Source organism: Muscardinus avellanarius (genome assembly GCF_963383645.1).
Source record: "Muscardinus avellanarius genome assembly, chromosome: 18".
NCBI lineage: Eukaryota > Metazoa > Chordata > Mammalia > Rodentia > Gliridae > Muscardinus > Muscardinus avellanarius.
In genome coordinates, this window is record NC_137804.1 from 46693330 (window position 1) to 46710152 (window position 16823).

At 55.9% G+C, this 16823-nt stretch overlaps 2 protein-coding genes across 2 annotated transcripts; one reads left to right on the forward strand and one right to left on the reverse strand.

The window, feature by feature from the left end:
- Positions 1-286: 286 nt before the first annotated feature.
- On the forward strand, positions 287-9917 carry CNN1 (calponin 1; the record flags this gene model as incomplete). Its single annotated transcript, XM_080714929.1, has 7 exons — positions 287-349; positions 3097-3218; positions 7195-7261; positions 7335-7472; positions 7694-7804; positions 9456-9602; positions 9672-9917. 7 exons carry the CDS (start codon positions 287-289, stop codon positions 9915-9917), a joined length of 894 nt encoding a protein of 297 aa, XP_080571055.1.
- Positions 9918-13719: 3802 nt separating this feature from the next.
- ELOF1 (elongation factor 1) lies at positions 13720-14690 on the reverse strand (the record flags this gene model as incomplete). Its single annotated transcript, XM_080714972.1, has 3 exons — positions 13720-13784; positions 14395-14465; positions 14575-14690. 3 exons carry the CDS (start codon positions 14688-14690, stop codon positions 13720-13722), a joined length of 252 nt encoding a protein of 83 aa, XP_080571098.1.
- Between the last annotated feature and the right edge of the window lie 2133 nt (positions 14691-16823).

Below are 16823 nucleotides of genomic sequence, written 5' to 3' on the forward strand. Positions count from 1 at the left end.
GAGGGTTCGGGGGTCTGTCTGATGAAGTCCTCCTCCTGGAATAAAGCCCGCTGCCCCTCTCGGTGGAAACAATGACGGCAAGGACTCTCAATACCAAGGCCCTGACATCACAAGGGAGGGAGGGTGGCTGGGGTGGCAGCGCCCCGCCCCCCTCTGGCCCCCGCAGCCAATGGGGCGGCCTCGGAGGAGACCCGGGCCGCCTCTGGAGCTTCAAAAACTGTGTGAGAAGGGAAGAGGGTGCAGACGGTCCTCACGGGTCCCGCGGGTCTGTCTCCACCAGGCCGGCATGTCCTCCGCTCATTTCAACCGAGGCCCAGCCTATGGGCTGTCAGCCGAGGTCAAGAACAAGGTAGGTGAGGCGGGAGGACACCTGCCCTGGCCGCACCCCTGGCCCCGGGGCCCTCTCTGGGGTTCCCTGCCTGTCCCATCACTTGGAACCCAGAGTGAAAGAGGGAGCTGTACAGCTCTGAGCTGTCTTCCCCACTGGGAACGCCCCAGAGCCCTGGGCCACTTTGGGGGGATGGAGTGGGGGACACCCGGGGTCTCATTACCAAGGGTGCTCTGTAGAGGCCCACCTGCTCAAAGTCCTCTGTCAACCCGTAGTGTCCCTAGTGGGGGGGGGACACTGAAAGAAGACTTGGGGTTTTTCATAACCCCAAGCCTGACACAAAATTGGGGCGCACTTGAGGGCTGGGGTTCCTGGGAGGTGGGGGCAGTGCTGGGGCTCCGGAAGGGAGGTAGACAGCTGGGGGGGACAGGCAGCGCCCGGGCAAGGGGCGTCCTAACTGCAGAGCCACTGAGACACCAGGACACAGCATCCTCATCCTTGGGTAAACTGAGGCTCAGAGAGGAGAAGCAAGTGGCCGGGGACCCAGACGAGGTAGGGGCAGAACTGAGACCCTGAACTCGCCCCCTCCCGCGCACACACACCGGAATGGCAGGCAGCTTCTGCACGTTGGGGCTTTGAGGTCCGGGTCCCACTGGCATCACCCCAGGAGCTCCGCCAAGCCAGGGTCCCAGTCCCATTGGCCGGAGGGGAAGGTTGAGGCTCCGGATGGCTTTTCCCAGGGGATGGGCAGGGAAAGCGGGGAGCAGGAATCCTCGGGTTGGAGGAGGGGGTGGTGGGGGGCGGCTGCTCGGCGGGGACTCGGATCCCAGCGCCGCCCCCTCCCCCCAGCGCCGGCCCGGGAGTCGCACGGAGCCGCCGCGCCATATAAGGCGGCCTTGGGGAGCCCTGGCCGCGCTATATAAGGGCCGGTTTGCTTTATAAAGCCGGGATGGTGGGGAGGGGGGCGGCAGAGCCGGGGCCAGGTGAGGGGCGCCCCTCCCCCCTTCTCCAGCCAGGAGGAGCAGCCGGATCCTCCAGGGTGGGGAGCCTGAGAGCAGGAGAAACAGACTGGGGGGCGGGGGGGCAGGAGGGAGTAGAGATGGAAGCTGGGATGCACAGGGCGCCCCACCCCTCCAGGGAAGAGGACCTGACCCTTTCTCCTCTGCTCCTCGGTCCCCGACTGAGGCACCCCCTTCCTGGAGAAATGGACCTCAGGGGCAGAGATGCAAACGCTGAACTCCGGGAGGTGGGACCCCGAGACCGGAGCCAGGAAGGACCGGCCAAGCTGGGGTGGTGGTGTTGAGGGGGAGACGGAGGAGGCCTGGTCTGTGAGGAGGGACAGAATTACAGATGTATACGCTTGTCACCCCCACATCTGGGAGGCTGAGACAGGAGGATCGTGGTACCAGGACAGCCTCAGCTACTTAGTGAGGCCTTTTGCAACTCAGTGAGACCCTGTTTCAAAATAAAGAATAAAAATATAGGGCTGGGGGTGTAGCTCGGAGGTAGAACGCCCCCGGGTTCCATCCCCAGTACTGGCAGCGCACACACGCCCCGTCACCCCAGTGCTTGGGAGGCTGAGACAGGAGGACTGCAGCTTTGAAGCCAGCCTCAGCAACTTAGTAAAGACCCTATTTCCAAGTAAAATACACAAAGGGAAAGGAGGTGTAGCTCATCGGTAGGATGCCCCTGGGTTCAATCCCCAACACCGCAAAACAAACTAAATAAATAACGTAAAAACAAAAAGAGCTGGGCTGGTGTGGTGGCGCACACCTGTCATCCCAGTACTTGAGAGGCTGAGACAGGGAGATCGTAGATTCAAGGACAGCCTCAGCAAGTAGTGAGACTTCCATTAACCCAGCAAGACCTTGTTTCCCAATAAGAAGTAAAAAGTCGGGCTGGGGGTGTAGCTCCAAGGTAGAATGCTTTTGTTTTTTGTTGTTGTTTTGTTTTGTTTGGAACTGGGGATGGAACCCAGGGGCGTTCTACCTCCGAGCAACACCCCCAGCCCTATTTTTTATTCTTTATTTTGAAACAGGGTCTCACTGAGTTGCAAAAGGCCTCACTAAGTAGCTGAGGCTGTCCTGGTACCGCGATCCTCCCGTCTCAGCCTCCCAGATGCTGGGATTACAAGTGTGTGCCACCACGCCTGGCTGGTAGAATGTCTTTGGGTTCAATCCCTAGCTAGTGCAAAAAAAAAAAAAAAAAAAAAAGGCTGGGGGTATATGGCTTGGAAGTAGAGTATCCCAGTATAACACACACACACACACACACACACACACACACACACACACACACACACAGCAATCTCCCCCTGCAGGCCAGCCCCCCCCCCCCCCCGGGGTTTCTCCTTTGCCCTCCTCCATCCCTGCCTGAGGCACCCCCTCTGCCAACAGGAGGGTGGAGGGGGCAGGGCCAGAGGAAGCGAAGCCCCAAGTTTGGCCTGGAGGGGGAACCAGGCGCCACCCCCAGCTTGGAAGATCCGGGCTCTCCAACCCCTCCTTCTACATCCTCTGATGCCAAACCTCAGAATTCCTGGAATGGCCCCCTGGGCAGGTGCCACCTCGGCCCTGGCCCTCGGCCCACCCCACCCCCATGGACACTGGCACGGAACTGCCTTAGTTGGGATGGGATGAGGAAAGGGCCCGACTGGAACCCGGAGCCGAGCTGCCACGGTCCCCAACGCACGCGCGCGTGAGCGAGCGCACGCTCCCCCCCTCAATCTCTCCCTCTCTCTTTCAATCTCTCTCCCCCCCCCCCACCTCCAGCTGGCCCAGAAGTATGACCACCAGCGGGAGCGGGAGCTGAGAGAGTGGATCGAGGGGGTGACCGGACGGCGCATCGGCAGCAACTTCATGGACGGCCTCAAGGACGGCATTATCCTCTGCGAGTGAGTGGGCAGCCGAGCTGCACCCCCGGCTCTATTTGTATTCTTTACTTTGAAACAGGGTCTCACGGAGTTGCCAGGGGCCTCACTAAGTAGCTGAGGCTGTCCTTGAACCACGATCCCCGTCTCCTCCTCCCAAATGCTGGGATTCCAAGCCAGCGGCGTCACCACGCCCGGCTTCACTGTGCCCACTTAACAAGCAAAGAAAACTGAGGGTAGATTAGTGAAGATATATTCTCCAAAGACCCAGGACAGCTGGGCGTGGGGGGCACACCTATAATCCTAGTACTTGGGAGGCCGAGCCAGGGGGATTGCAGGTATGTGGTACTGGGGATTGAACCCAGTGGGATTCGACCACTGAGAAACATCCCATCCCTATTTTTTTTCAAATTTTTCAAAAAAAATTTTTTTTTTTTTTGTGGTACTGGGGATGGAACCCAGGGGCATTCTACTTCTGAGATATACCCCCCCCCCCAGCTCTATGTTTTATTCTTTATTTTGAAACAGGGTCTCACTGAGTTGCAAATGGCCTCACTAAGTAGCTGAGGCTGGCCGCAAACCACCATCCTCCTGTCTCAGCCTCCCAAAGGCTGGGATTACAAGCGCGCGCCACCACGTCCGGCTGATGCTTTAGGTTTTGAACCCCGTAAATGTGCCAAGTAGTGAGAATTTCAGCAACCAAGCAAGACCCTGTTTCTTTCTTTTTTTCTTTCTTTCTTTCTTTTTTTTTTTTGTGGTACTGGGGGTGGAACCCAGAGGCTTTCTACCTCCGGGCTATACTCCCAGACCTATTTTATACTTATCTGGAAACAGGGCCTCACTAAGTTGCTGAGAGCCTCCCTAAGTAGCTGAGGCTGGCTTCGAACCCGTGCGATCCTCCTGTCTCAGCCTCCCAAGCGCGGGGATGACAAGCGTGCGCCACCACGCCCGGCAAGACCCTGTTTCAAAGCAAAAAATAAGAAAGGGGTAGAGGTGTAGCTCAGGTGTAGAATGCCCCCGGATTCAGTCCCCAGTACTCTACACACCAATACACACACAAATGCAAAATAACAAAACAAAGTCCCAGTATACCACCATGAAAATGCTTCTAGAGTCTTATTTATTTATTTACTTATTTATTTTTGTGGCACTGGAGATTGAACCCAGGGACATTCTACCTATTCTGAGCCAGCCCTATTTTTCATTCTTTATTTTGAAACATTAAGTTTCGGAGGCACTCACTAAGTAGCAGAGGCCGGCCTTGAACCTATGATCCTCCTGTCTCAGCCTCCCAAGTACTGGAATTACAAGGGTGCACCACCACACCCAGCAATCCCAGCCCCTTTTTATATTTATTTATTTATTTATTTAGGTTTGGGAATTGAACCCAGGGGCATTATACCTTCGAGCTACAGCTCAGGCCCTATTTTTTTAAATTCTTTATTTTGAAATAGGGTTTCATTAATTGTGGATGGACTCACTAAGTAGCAGAGGCTGGCCAAGAACCACCGATCTTTCTGTCTCAGCCTCCCAAGTACTGGGAATGCAAGCATGCACCACCATGCCCAGCTTATTTTTTATTATTATTTTATTTTTATTTTTTATTTTGGTGGTACTGGGGTTCCTGGAAGCCCTTCTACCTCCGGGCTACACTCCCAGACCTATTTTTACATTTTTATTTATTTTGAAAGAGTCTCACCAAGTCGCTGAGGTTAACCTCATACCTGACATCCTCCTGTTTCAGCCTTCCAAGTACTGGGATTACAGGTGTGTACCACCATGCCTGTTCTTTAAATTGTATTTATTTTTGTGGCACTAGGTCTTGAACCACAGGCATTCTACCTCTGAGGTATATCCCCAGCCCTATTTTATTTTTTTATGTTTTTTGTGTGGTACTGGGGATGGAACCCAGGGGCATTCTACCTCCGACCTACACCCCCAGACCTAGTTTTTATTCATTTTGTGTGTGTGTGGTACTAGGGTTCCTGGAAGCCCTTCTACCTCAGGGCTACACTCCCAGACCTATTTTTACATTTTTTATTTGGAAACAGGGTCTCCTAAGCCAGCGCGCGAGGCTGGCTTCGAACCTGCGCGATCCTCCTGTCTCAGCCTCCCAAGCGCGGGGATGACAAGCGTGCGCCACCACGCCCGGCTTTAGTTTTTATTCTTTATTTTGAAACCGGGTCTCACTGAGCAGCAAAGGGCCTCACTAAATAGCTGAGACTGGCCGTGAACCGTGATCTTCCTGTCTCAGCTGCCCAAATGCTGGGATTACAAGTGTGTGCTAACATGCCTGGCTCCTATTTTATTTTTTTATCATTTTGTTTTTATTTTTTTGGTACTGAGGAATTACAAGCATGCACCACCACACCGGCTTATTTTTATTTCGAAACGTGGTCTCATGAATATCTTGCTGACGGCCTTGCTAGGTTGCTGAAGCTGGCCTTGAACCTGCCATCCTCTCGTCTCAGCCTTCCAAGTGCAGAGATTACAGGCATGCACCCCCAGCCCTTTTTATTTTTCATTTTGAAACAGGGTCTTGCTAAATTACTGAGGTTGGCTTTGAGCCCTCCTGTCTCCCAAGTACTGGGATTATAGGCATGTGCCACCACGCTGGCTGATTCCAGAATCTTAGCCAGCACGCTATACAGAACAGGCCAATTTATGGCCTCTGGTGTACCAAGAGAGGTCATCACTAAAAGGCACTGGGCAAGCCAGGCGTGGTGACATGCAACACCAATTCTAGTACCTGGGAGGCTGAGAAGGAGGATCGAAGATTAGAGGACAGCCTCAGCTAGTAGTGAGACTCTCCTCAACGTAGTGAGATCCTGTATCAAAATAAAAATAGGTCCGGCGTGGTGGCGCACGCTTGTAATCCCAGCATTTGGGAGGCTGAGACAGGGAGATCACAGTTCACGGACAGCCTTAGCTACTTAGTGAGGCCCTTCACAACTTAGTGAGACCCTGTATCAAAAAATATAAAGACTAAACCAGGCGTGGTGGCGCACGCTTGTCATCCCCGTGCTTGGGAGGCTGAGACGGGAGGACTGCACAGGTTCGAAGCCAGCCTCAGTTACTTAGTGAGGCTCTCAGCAACTTAGTGAGACCCTGTTTCCAAATAAAGTATAAAATAGGTCTGGGAGTATAACCCGGAGGTAGAAAAGCCTCTGGGTTCCACCCCTAGTACCACACACACACACACACACACACACAAGGACTAAAAAATAGGGCAGGGGGTGTAGCTTGGAGGTCAAATGCCCCAGGTTCCATACCCATTCCTGAAAAAAAAAAAAAAAAGAATAAAAAATTAGGGCTGGGGGTATCTCTCAGAGGTCAAATGCTCCTGAATTCCATCCTCAGAACCGCAATCAATCAATCAATCAGTAAATAAATATAAAAATAAAATAGGGCTGGGGGTGCACCTCAGAGGTAGAATGTCCCTGGGTTTAATCCCCAGTACCGAAAAGAGAGAGATAGATAGATAGATAGATAGATAGATAGATAGAGAGAGAGAGAGACTTGCTGAGGTCTTGGATGCCAGGAGCAAGAGAAGAGGAAACGGGAGTCAAGTTCAAGTCCAAGGGCCTCGGCTGAGCACTGAAGGTGGGACGTGGGGTGGCTGTGCAGAGGCCGGCGTCCCAAGGCCGGGTTTGCTCTGAGCGGATTGGCGTCTGGATTTGAGAACGAGGGCCCTGGGCTACCTGGAGACACTGGGACGCCCGGCACAGGGAGGGCACCGCAAGCTGAAAGTTGACCCTGCAGGAGAGGCCCACGTGGGCGCCCCAGGGTGTCGGCAAGAGGAAAAGCCACAGAGACACAGAGTGGCCACAGAGGCCAGAGGAAAGGCCGGGCGATCCCAGCCCTGGGGCCGCCGCTGCTGTCGGTCTCCCCTCCGTCCTGGGGGTCAGCTGGTGGCTTGGCAGTGCTGCTGGTGACCGCACCCTGGTGGGACCCTCAGCCACCGGCCCCCGCCCGCTCATCCCTCCCCTCCACCCCGCAGATTCATCAATAAACTGCAGCCGGGCTCCGTGAAAAAGGTGAACGAGTCCACCCAGAACTGGCACCAGGTAAGCCCCCTGCGGGCGGCCCGCCCCTGCCCCCGTGCCCGCTCGGCCCTGACGCCCGCCCTGCTCCCCGCAGCTGGAGAACATCGGTAACTTCATCAAAGCCATCACCAAGTACGGCGTGAAGCCCCACGACATCTTCGAGGCCAACGACCTGTTTGAGAACACCAACCACACCCAGGTGCAGTCCACCCTCCTGGCCCTGGCCAGCATGGTGAGTGCAGGGACACGGGGCCCGGGGACAGGGCTGGGGTGGACGGTGGCTGGGAGACACAGGAGAGCATTTGTGCTGGGCAGGCGGGCACTGCTGAGCGCGCGAGGTGCTGTCTCCAAAAGGCCGCTGTGCCCAGCTAGAAGGCCGCTGTGCCCAGCTAGAAGGCTGCTGTGCCCAGCTAGGGGGCCCCTCCTCAGTCCCAGGGCTCTCGCCCCGCCCAGGCCAAGACCAAAGGAAACAAGGTGAACGTGGGGGTGAAGTACGCGGAGAAGCAGGAGAGGAAATTCGAGCCGGAGAAGCTCAGGGAAGGACGGAGCATCATTGGGCTGCAGGTACCGCGCCTCCCGCCCCGGGTCTTACAGGAGCGGGGCCTGCGGAGCCGAGGAGAAAGCCTGCTCCCTGAAGGCTTTCGGGGATGGGGTAGCAGGCATTAACTAAACTACAGAGCCGGGCGTAGGGTCTTACGCCTGTAACCCCAGCATTTGGGAGGCTGAGACCGGAGGATCGTGGTTCGCAGCCAGCCTCAGCTACTTAGTGAGGCCCTCTGCAACTCAGTGAGACCCGGTTTCAAAATAAAGAATAAAAAATAGGGCTGGGGGTGCAGCTCGGAGGCCGAATGCCCTGGGTTCCATCCTCAGTACTGCAAAATAAATAATCAAACTACAGAGAAGTTGGGCATGGTGGCACAAGCCTGTGATCCCAGTGCTTGGGAGGCTGAGACAGGATCACAAGTTCGAGGACAGCCTCAGCAAGTAGCGAGAGGCTCACCAACCTAGTGAGACTCTGTTTCTAAATAAAAATGAAATAGGGCTGGGGTGAAGCGTGAAGGTAGAGCGCCCCTGGGTTCAACCCCCACTACCCCCCTACAAAAAACAACTACAGGTGTGTGTGTGTGTGTGTGTGTGTGTGTGTGTGTGTGTGTGTGTGTCTGGTCATAGTTCAGTTCCACTTGCTAATGTGCCAATACTGCCAGTAGTCCCGGGGGTAGGTGCTCTTAGACCCTTCCTAGAGATGAGCAAACTGAGGCCTGCAGCAGCTGCCAGGTCACTTTTTTTTTTTTTTTTTTTTTTTTGGTACTAGGGATGGAACCCAGGGGCTTTCTACCTCTGGGCTACACTCCCAGACCTAATTTTATTTATTATTTTTTGTGGTACTAGGGGAGGAACCTGGGGTCATTCTACCTCTGAGCTACACCCCACTCCTATTTTTTAGTCGATTTATTTATTTATTTATTTATTTATTTATTGGTGGTACTGGGGATGGAACCCAGGGGTATTCTACCTCCAAGCTACACCCCCAGCTCTATTATTTTCTATTTTTCTCCTCCATCCTCCTCCTCCTCCTCCTCCTCCTCCTCCTCCTCCTCTTCTTCTTCTTCTTCTTCTTCTTCTTCTTCTTCTTCTTCTTCTTCTTCTTCTTCTTGGTGGTATTGGGGTTCCTGGAAGCCCTTCTACCTCTGGGCTACACTCCCAGACCTATTTTATATTTTTATTTGGAAACAGGGTCTCTTAAGCCAGCGCAGCTGGCTTCGGACCTGCGCGATCCTCCTGTCTCTGCCTCCCAAGCGCGGGAATTACAAGCGTGCGCCACCACGCCCACATTTTATTCTTTATTTTGAAGCGGGGTCTCACTGAGTTGTAAAGGGCCTCACTAAGTAGCTGAGGCTGTCTGCGAACCGTGATCCTCTTGTCTCAGCCTCCCAAGTGCTGGGACTACAAGCGTGCACCATCTCCGCCCCGCTCTATTTCATATTTTATTTGGAAACAGGGTCTCACTAAGTAGCTGAGGCTGGCTGCGAACCTGCAGGACCCTCCTGTCTCAGCTTCCCAAGCACTGGGATTACAAGGTGCGCCGCACGCTGGGCTTGCTAGGTCACTTTTGCCAGGATCACCCAGCTGAGGGGCTGGGACTCGACCCCAGACACCCCCTCAGCCTGCCTCGGGTGGTCACCTGGTGCTCCTCCTGCGCTCCCTGTCTCCCTAGATGGGCACCAACAAGTTTGCCAGCCAGCAGGGCATGACAGCCTACGGCACCCGGCGCCACCTCTACGACCCCAAGCTGGGCACGGACCAGCCCCTGGACCAGGCCACCATCAGCCTGCAGATGGGCACCAACAAGGGCGCCAGCCAGGTGAGTGGGGGGCGCGGCGAGCCCGGCCGGCCACCCCGCGGCCTGACCCTCTGCCCCCCCGCCCCGCAGGCTGGCATGACGGCGCCCGGGACCAAGCGGCAGATCTTCGAGCCGGGGCTCGGCATGCAGCACTGCGACACGCACAACGTCAGCCTGCAGATGGGCAGCAACAAGGGCGCCTCGCAGCGGGGCATGACGGTGTACGGGCTGCCGCGCCAGGTCTACGACCCCAAGTACTGCCTGACGCCCGATTACCCCGAGCTGGGCGAGCCCGCCCACAACCACCACGCGCACAATTACTGCAACTCCGCCTAGGCCCGCAGGCCGCCCGGCCCTGCACGGAGTCCTCCAGGCTCCCGGTTTGGGAGAGCAGACTGGGGGGACCCGCGGGGCGGGGAAGGGGGCTCTCCTCCCCGTAGCCCTGCAGGGTCTAACCTAGAGCTGGAGGTCCTCCGAGGACGCGATGCACCAAGCTCCTCCAGCTAGCCCCTTCCCCTCACAAGTGGGTACCCCGGGACCAGAAGCCCCCGCCCCAAGCAAAGCCCGCAGAGCCCAGGCCCCGCCTGTCCCCGGCGTTCCCACGGTGGGAGCGAACTGCATGCCCAGAGACGCAGCGCACCGCCGTGTGGTCTGCAGCGACCGGCCTCGTGGACACGAGGCAGCAGCGTTGGTTAATGCGAGCACTTTTTTTTTTATTTCACTGGAGCACAATAAATGGCTGTAAAATCGACCCCGGGGCTCAGGGCTGCTCTGTCCCAGAGGTGCGTGGTTCTTGTACAAACAGGCTTGCTCGGATATACCACATCTCCTGTGTGCATGCGTGTGTGTGTGTGTGCGCACGCACGTGAACACACGCACACGCACACAGCCTCCAAGATACACACGTGGAGGCTGAGTGCCATGATGCACACTTGTAATCCCAGCATTGGGAGGGAGACCGGAAGATTGCGGTTTCTTAGTGAGCCCGTTTCAAAATAAAGAATAAAAAATAGGGCCCTGGCATCCATGCCTAGTACCACACACACACACACACACACAAAGAGTAAAAAATAGGGCAGGGTGTAGCTCGGAGGTAGAATGCCCCTGGGTTCCATCCCCAGAACCCCCCTCCTAAAAATAAAAATTAAAAAAAAAAAAAAAAGGGATGGAGCCAGGTGTGGTGGTGCACACTTGTAATCCCAGCACTTGGGAGGCTGAGACAAGATCGTAGGTTGGAGGGCAGCCTCAGCAACTGAGCAAGATCCTGTTTCCAAATAAAAAAATTGAGCCAGGTGTGGTGATGCACGCTGGTAATCCCAGTACTTGGGAGACTAAGACTGAAGTTTGAGGACAGCTTCAGAAAGAAGTGGGACTCCCATTAACCTAGTGAGATCCTATTTCCAAATAAAAATCAAACAGGGCTGGGTGTATAGCTCAGAGGTAGAGTGCCCTTGGGTCCCATCCCCAGTACCAAAAAAGAGAGAAAGTCTGTGGACAGGGCTCCAGCCTCCTCGTGCTTCGGAAGGTCTGCTCTCCGGGTGAGGAGGTCCCAGCCCTCCTGCCTGGAAGCCGCCAGCCATAAAGGTCCCAGGGAGAGAATGCAGTGGTGGCAGGGAGCCCAGAGCAGTCTCTCCGCCCCCTCTCTCTTCTCAGACCCAGGCTGGACAGCGGGGACCTGCAGAGGCAGACACCAGAAGTCCCTCCTGCAAGCGCACACAGCCCCTGGGGCCTCGTAAACCGAATTCCAGGCACTGTTGATCCTGCAGGATGCGCTCTCCCTGGACCAGGGAAGCTCTGCTGGGAGGCCGGCGCCTGGCCGGGACCCTGCCTCCTTAACAAAACAGCACCATATTAGCACTCGGCCTGTCAGAGGCGCTGAGCGGGTGGCGGCAGGGGGGGCACTGGGTGCGAGGACCAAGCCTCCTTCCTGCTGGACACTCCCCAGCCCCGCTGCCTGGGTCCTCGGGCTTCTGCCAGGCCTGGATGACCTTACTGGGGCCTGGGAGGAGGAAGGACTAGCAGAGGGCCACGTCCTTGTGGGGTGAACCTCAGGGGGCAGTGGACTCCCGGCCAGCTCGGCCTGTGACCACCCGGAGGCTTGCTCAGTGCTTCTGTTGGCTCACTGCCTCCTCTGCCTGGCTCCAGAAAGTTCAATCCTCTTTCCCCGTATGGCTGAGGACTCCGGGCCACAGGCCACCTGCTGCCCAGGCTCAGGAGGCCAGGCTGAGATGCTGATGGCCCTGGGGACTCCTGTCGCCTGAGGCCCTCCAGGAGGACACACAGCTCGTCACCAGCCATGTGCATTCTGCCCCAGCTCCAGCCTCCTGAGACCCCTCGCCTCCCTTGGGAGCAGGTCCCTTCAGGGGGACATCCCCTCTGCCCTCCCCCACCTAAGCCCCCAGCGCTGTTCCCTGGACTGGGTGGGCTGGGGAGCCAGGAACCCTGGGTTCCAGCCACAGCTGCACCTTCCCGGCTACAAGACCTCCAGCTAGCAGTCCGTTTCTGGTCTGTGACCTCATCTGGGAATGTGGGGTTCCCCGGGCAGCTGTCAGGACCCTGGAGTAACACACCCAGAGAGGACTAGCAGCACGGGGACCCTCCTGGGGGCTCTTCCCCCAGCCTGCACAAACTTACCTTGTTTTTCTCTCATGTAACTGGGGATTGAGCTCAAGTATTTCACCACCAAGTTACCCTCCCTCAACCCCAGCCGGTTTTATTTTTCGTGTGTGGCACTGGGGATTGACCCCAGGGGTATGCTTGCCTGAGCTACCTCCCCAGCCCCATTTTATTTTTACTTGGAAACAGGGTCTCGCTAGGTTGATGAGAGTCTCACTACTTGCTGAGGCCGTCTTCTCCTGTGATTCTCCTGTCTCAGCCTCCCAAGGCTGGGGTTACAGGCGTGTACCGCCACGCCCAGAGTCTTGCTAGGCTGATGAGTCTCACATACTTGCTGAGGCTGTTCCTGAACCTGCAATCCTGTCTCTGTCTCCAAGTACCAGGATTACAGGCGTGTAACACTACACCTGGCTATCCTGGCCCTTTGTTTTATTATTTTGTTTTATGGCACTGGGGATATGAATTCAGAGTCATTCTACCTCCAAGTTATACCCCTAGCCTGATTTTATTTGGAGACAGGATCTCACTAGCTTGCTGAGAGCCCCACTAAGTTTCTGAGTCTGGCTTTGAACCTGCAATCCTTCTGTCTCAGCCTTCCAAGTGCTGGGATTACAAGTGTGCGCCACCACACCCAGCTCTATTCTTTTTTAAAACAGGGTCTTGCAAAGTTGCTGAGGCTGGCCTCAAACCTACAATCTTCCTGTCTCGGGCTCCTAAAGACAAGATGATGGGTGGGTGCGACCGTGCCCGTCTCCTGCCCTGGCTTCCCTGGTGAATGTCATCAACGGCTGGACAGATGTCTGGCCCACTGTGTCCAGCAGTGCCCACTTCTCCCCAAATGCGTAATGAGCAACACAGCATTAAGTCATCTGAAGGACAGATGGAGCCCACCTCCGCTGGGCTGCCTCCTGGCACACCGCCCCAAATCTCACCTGCCCTCTGGCCCCAGAACCCAAGACATGGCAGACAGCCAGGGCTCTACAGTGGCCACTTTATTGACGGGCTGTGACCGATGCTGCCCCTGCGCCAGCCTGCCTCCTCTACAAGAGCAACCAGGCATGAGGCGGGCCTCCTGCCAAGGCCCACAGGGACCCCAGGTCCAGGCACTGGGAGGCAGGGAAGGAGGCGGGGGTCCGGCTCACGTGGAGGAGCGCCGAGGAGCAGCTGGGGTTTCCTCTCCAGCCTCTCTGAGCTTCGTCTGCCTAGGATGTCAGGACACCATCCCTGGAGGAGCCAGGGCTCCCAGGCCGGCAGAGGCTGGGGCTGGACAAGGGGCTCCCAAGCTACACAGCCCGGTCAGGCCTCTCACGCTCAGCATTCCTCCAAGTCCACCCCAGGTCCACGAGCACACCGCCATGTCTGCAGCCACACTAAGTCTCACTCAAGCTCACACCCGCTCCACACACACAGAGGGCTACGACAGCCCTGGACCCACACCTGGGCCCCGGAATGTCTCTGGATCGGTACCCAGCTGCTGGGTCCATGGCAGGTAGGCTGCCAAGGGGCCGGGTCCTCTGAGTCGCTACTGATTGGCTGCCTCGCAGGCGTCTATCCAATCGCTGTACACGTCCACTGGCTCTGACAGGTCTGCACCGCCGAGTCAAGAATCATAGGTGACCTTTTCCTGGCACCTCTGCTGCCCCTCCCTGAACCTTATCACTCCGTTTTTTTTTCTTTGTGGTACTGGGCAGCCTTATTTATTTATTTTTATTTTTGCGGTACTGGGGATGGAACCCAGGGGCATTCTACCTCCAAGCTACATCCCCAGCCCTATTTCTTTTTATTCTTTATTTTGAAACCGGGTCTCACTGAGTTGCAAAGGGCCTAAGTAGCTGAGGCTGTCTGTGAACCGCAATCCTCCCATCTCAGCCTCCCAAATGCTGGGATGACAAGCATGTGCCCCCACGCCCAGCTCCCTATTTTATTTCTACTTAGAAACAGGCTCTCACTAGGTTGCTGAGTCTCACTACTTGCGGAGGCTGTCCTTGAACTTATGATCCTCCTGTCTCCGCCTCCCAAGTACTGGGATTACAAGCGAGGGCCTCCACGGCCGGCTTCACCACCCCATGTTTGGTTGATGGCGCCCGTTCCTGTGGCTGGCGGTGGCCCTACCCCAGAGGGCGCAGGGGAGCCAGAGGAACAGGGATGGCCTCTCGTGCCCGCCCCTCCCCCAACACAGCCGCCTTCCCAAGGATACAGGTGATGGGCGTCTGGAATTCCTCTAGGCACACGGTACAAGAGATGACTCCGGTGTTGCGGGCTCGGTCCCTGAAAGGAAGCAAGGTGGAAGGAACAGAGGGCGGTGAGCTCCGAGCCAGCGGCACCCACCTCCACGCAGGGGAGAGACCCGGGCCGCCCTGCCCGGCCGCCCACTCACATTTTCACGTCACAGGACTTCTCGTGGTTGCAGAAGGGACAGGTGAACTGGGTCTCCAGGGTGCCTGTCATTTTCTTCTTGGGGGGCGGCTTCCGTTTTGACTTCCGGCGCCCCATGGCTGCAGGGGACACACCTGTGGAGGTGGGGGAGGTCAGCAGTCACAGGCTCGGCCTTCTGCTCTGCGCTCTCGGACGCAGGCCGGGAGGGGGCCAGCTGCAGCCCGTGGAGGACTGCGGCACCCAAGCCCTCACCCCGAGGGCCCAGTTTCTGGGTCCTGTACTGGGTAGGAGAGGAGAGAGCAGGCCCTAACCCTGGCCCTAACACCGACTTACTGTGTGACCCCAGCAAGCTACCTAAGCTGGGCCGCTTCCGTCAATAAAAGAGAGGGAGCTGCTGTCCCAGAGGCTTGTGAGCGCCGGGATGTGAGGGCCGGGCCCGGCTGCTCCCCCTGGCCTGGCCCTGCTGTTCCTGGCACCTACACCGGGAGGCCGTGGCTCTGGTGGGGACGACACAGTGGGCCCAGCCGTGCCCAGGCAGGCAGGAGGCTGTCCCTTGGCAGGCTGCAGCGGGAGCAGGCATGGGGAGGGTCTCGAATGTTCCTCTGAGGGATCCCAGAGGCCACGTGGAGTCAAAAACAAAACCACTGCGGTGTAGTGTGGAGGTAGACTGCCTCTGGGTTCCATCCCCAGTACCGCAAAAAAAAAAAACCCAGAAACCAACCAAAACAAAAACCCCGTGTGCTGCAAGGACTGAGGGTCGCAAGCCTGCAGTTTGAATGAAGCTGACCTGAGAGGGAGGCAGGGCTTCGGGGGACAGAGCTGTTGTGAGCAGGAGGCAGGTCGGCCAAGAGCACCAGCGTCGACGCGTGACAGGCCAGGGTGACAGGTGGGGGCACGAAGGGCAGCGTCGTCCTCTGGGATGTGTGCGGGTGTGTGTCTGTTACTAGAGGGACATTCTATCTCTGAGCTATGCCCTCAGCCTGTTTTATTTTTTGGTACTAGGGACTGAACTCAGGAGAATTCTACCTTTGAGCTACACCCCAGCCATAATTTCTATTTGATTTATTTATTTACTTATTTATTTGTGGGTCTGGGGATGAAACCCACGAGCATTCTACCTCCGAGCTACACCCCCTGCCCTATTATTTATTCTTTATTTTGAAACAGGGTCTCACTAAGTTGCGGAGGGCCTAAGTAGCTGAGGCTGTCCACGAACCACGATCCTCTGGTCTCAGCCTCCCAAATGCTGGGATTACAAGCATGCGCCACCATGCCCAGCTCCCCAGCCCTATTTTTTAGTCTTTTTATTTATTTTTTATTTTTTGGTGCTACCCGGGGTGGAACCCAGGGGCTTTCTACCTCCGGGCTATACTCCCAGACCTATTTTATACTTTATTTGGAAACAGGGTCTCACTAAGTTGCTGAGAGCCTCACTAAGTAGCTGAGGCTGGCTTTGAACTTGTGTGATCCTCCTGTCTCAGCCTCCCAAGCGCCACCACGCCTGGCTTAGTCCTTTTATTTTTGAAACAGGGTTTTACTGAGTTGCGAAGGGCCTCACTAAGTATCTGAGGCTGTCCACAAACCGCCATCCTCCAGTTTCAGCCTCCCAAATGATAGGATTATAAGCATGTACCAGCACACCCAGCTCCAGCCCTATTTTATTCTATTTTTTTTTTCACTATGGTACTGGGGGTAGAACCCAGGGGCTTTCTACCTCCGGGCTATACTCCCAGACCTACTTCATATTTTATTTGGAGACAGGGTCTCACTAAGTTGCTGAGAGCCTCACTCAGTAGCTGAGGCTGGCTTCAAACCTGTGCGATCCTCCTGTCTTAGACTCCCAAGTACTGGGATTACAGGGTGTGCTACCACGCCCGGCTTTATTCTTTAATTTGAAACTGTCTCATTAAGTTCCAGATGGCTTCACTAAGTAGCTGAGGCTGGCTGCACACCTACTGTGATTACCAGCGTGCGCCACCACGCCCAGCTCCTGGCCCTATTTGTGCATGTATATTACTGGGATCGAACTTAGGGGAATTCTATCTCTGAGCTACAACCCCAGCCCAATTTTATTTTATATTTTGAAACAGGGTCTCACCTGGGCATGGTGGCGCACACTTGTAATCTCAGCACTTGGGAGGCTGAGACAGAAGGATCATGTAAGTTCAAAGCCAGCCTCAGATACTGTGTGAGGCTATCAGCAACTTAGTGAAACCCTGTTTCCAAATAAAATATAAAAAGATAGGTCTT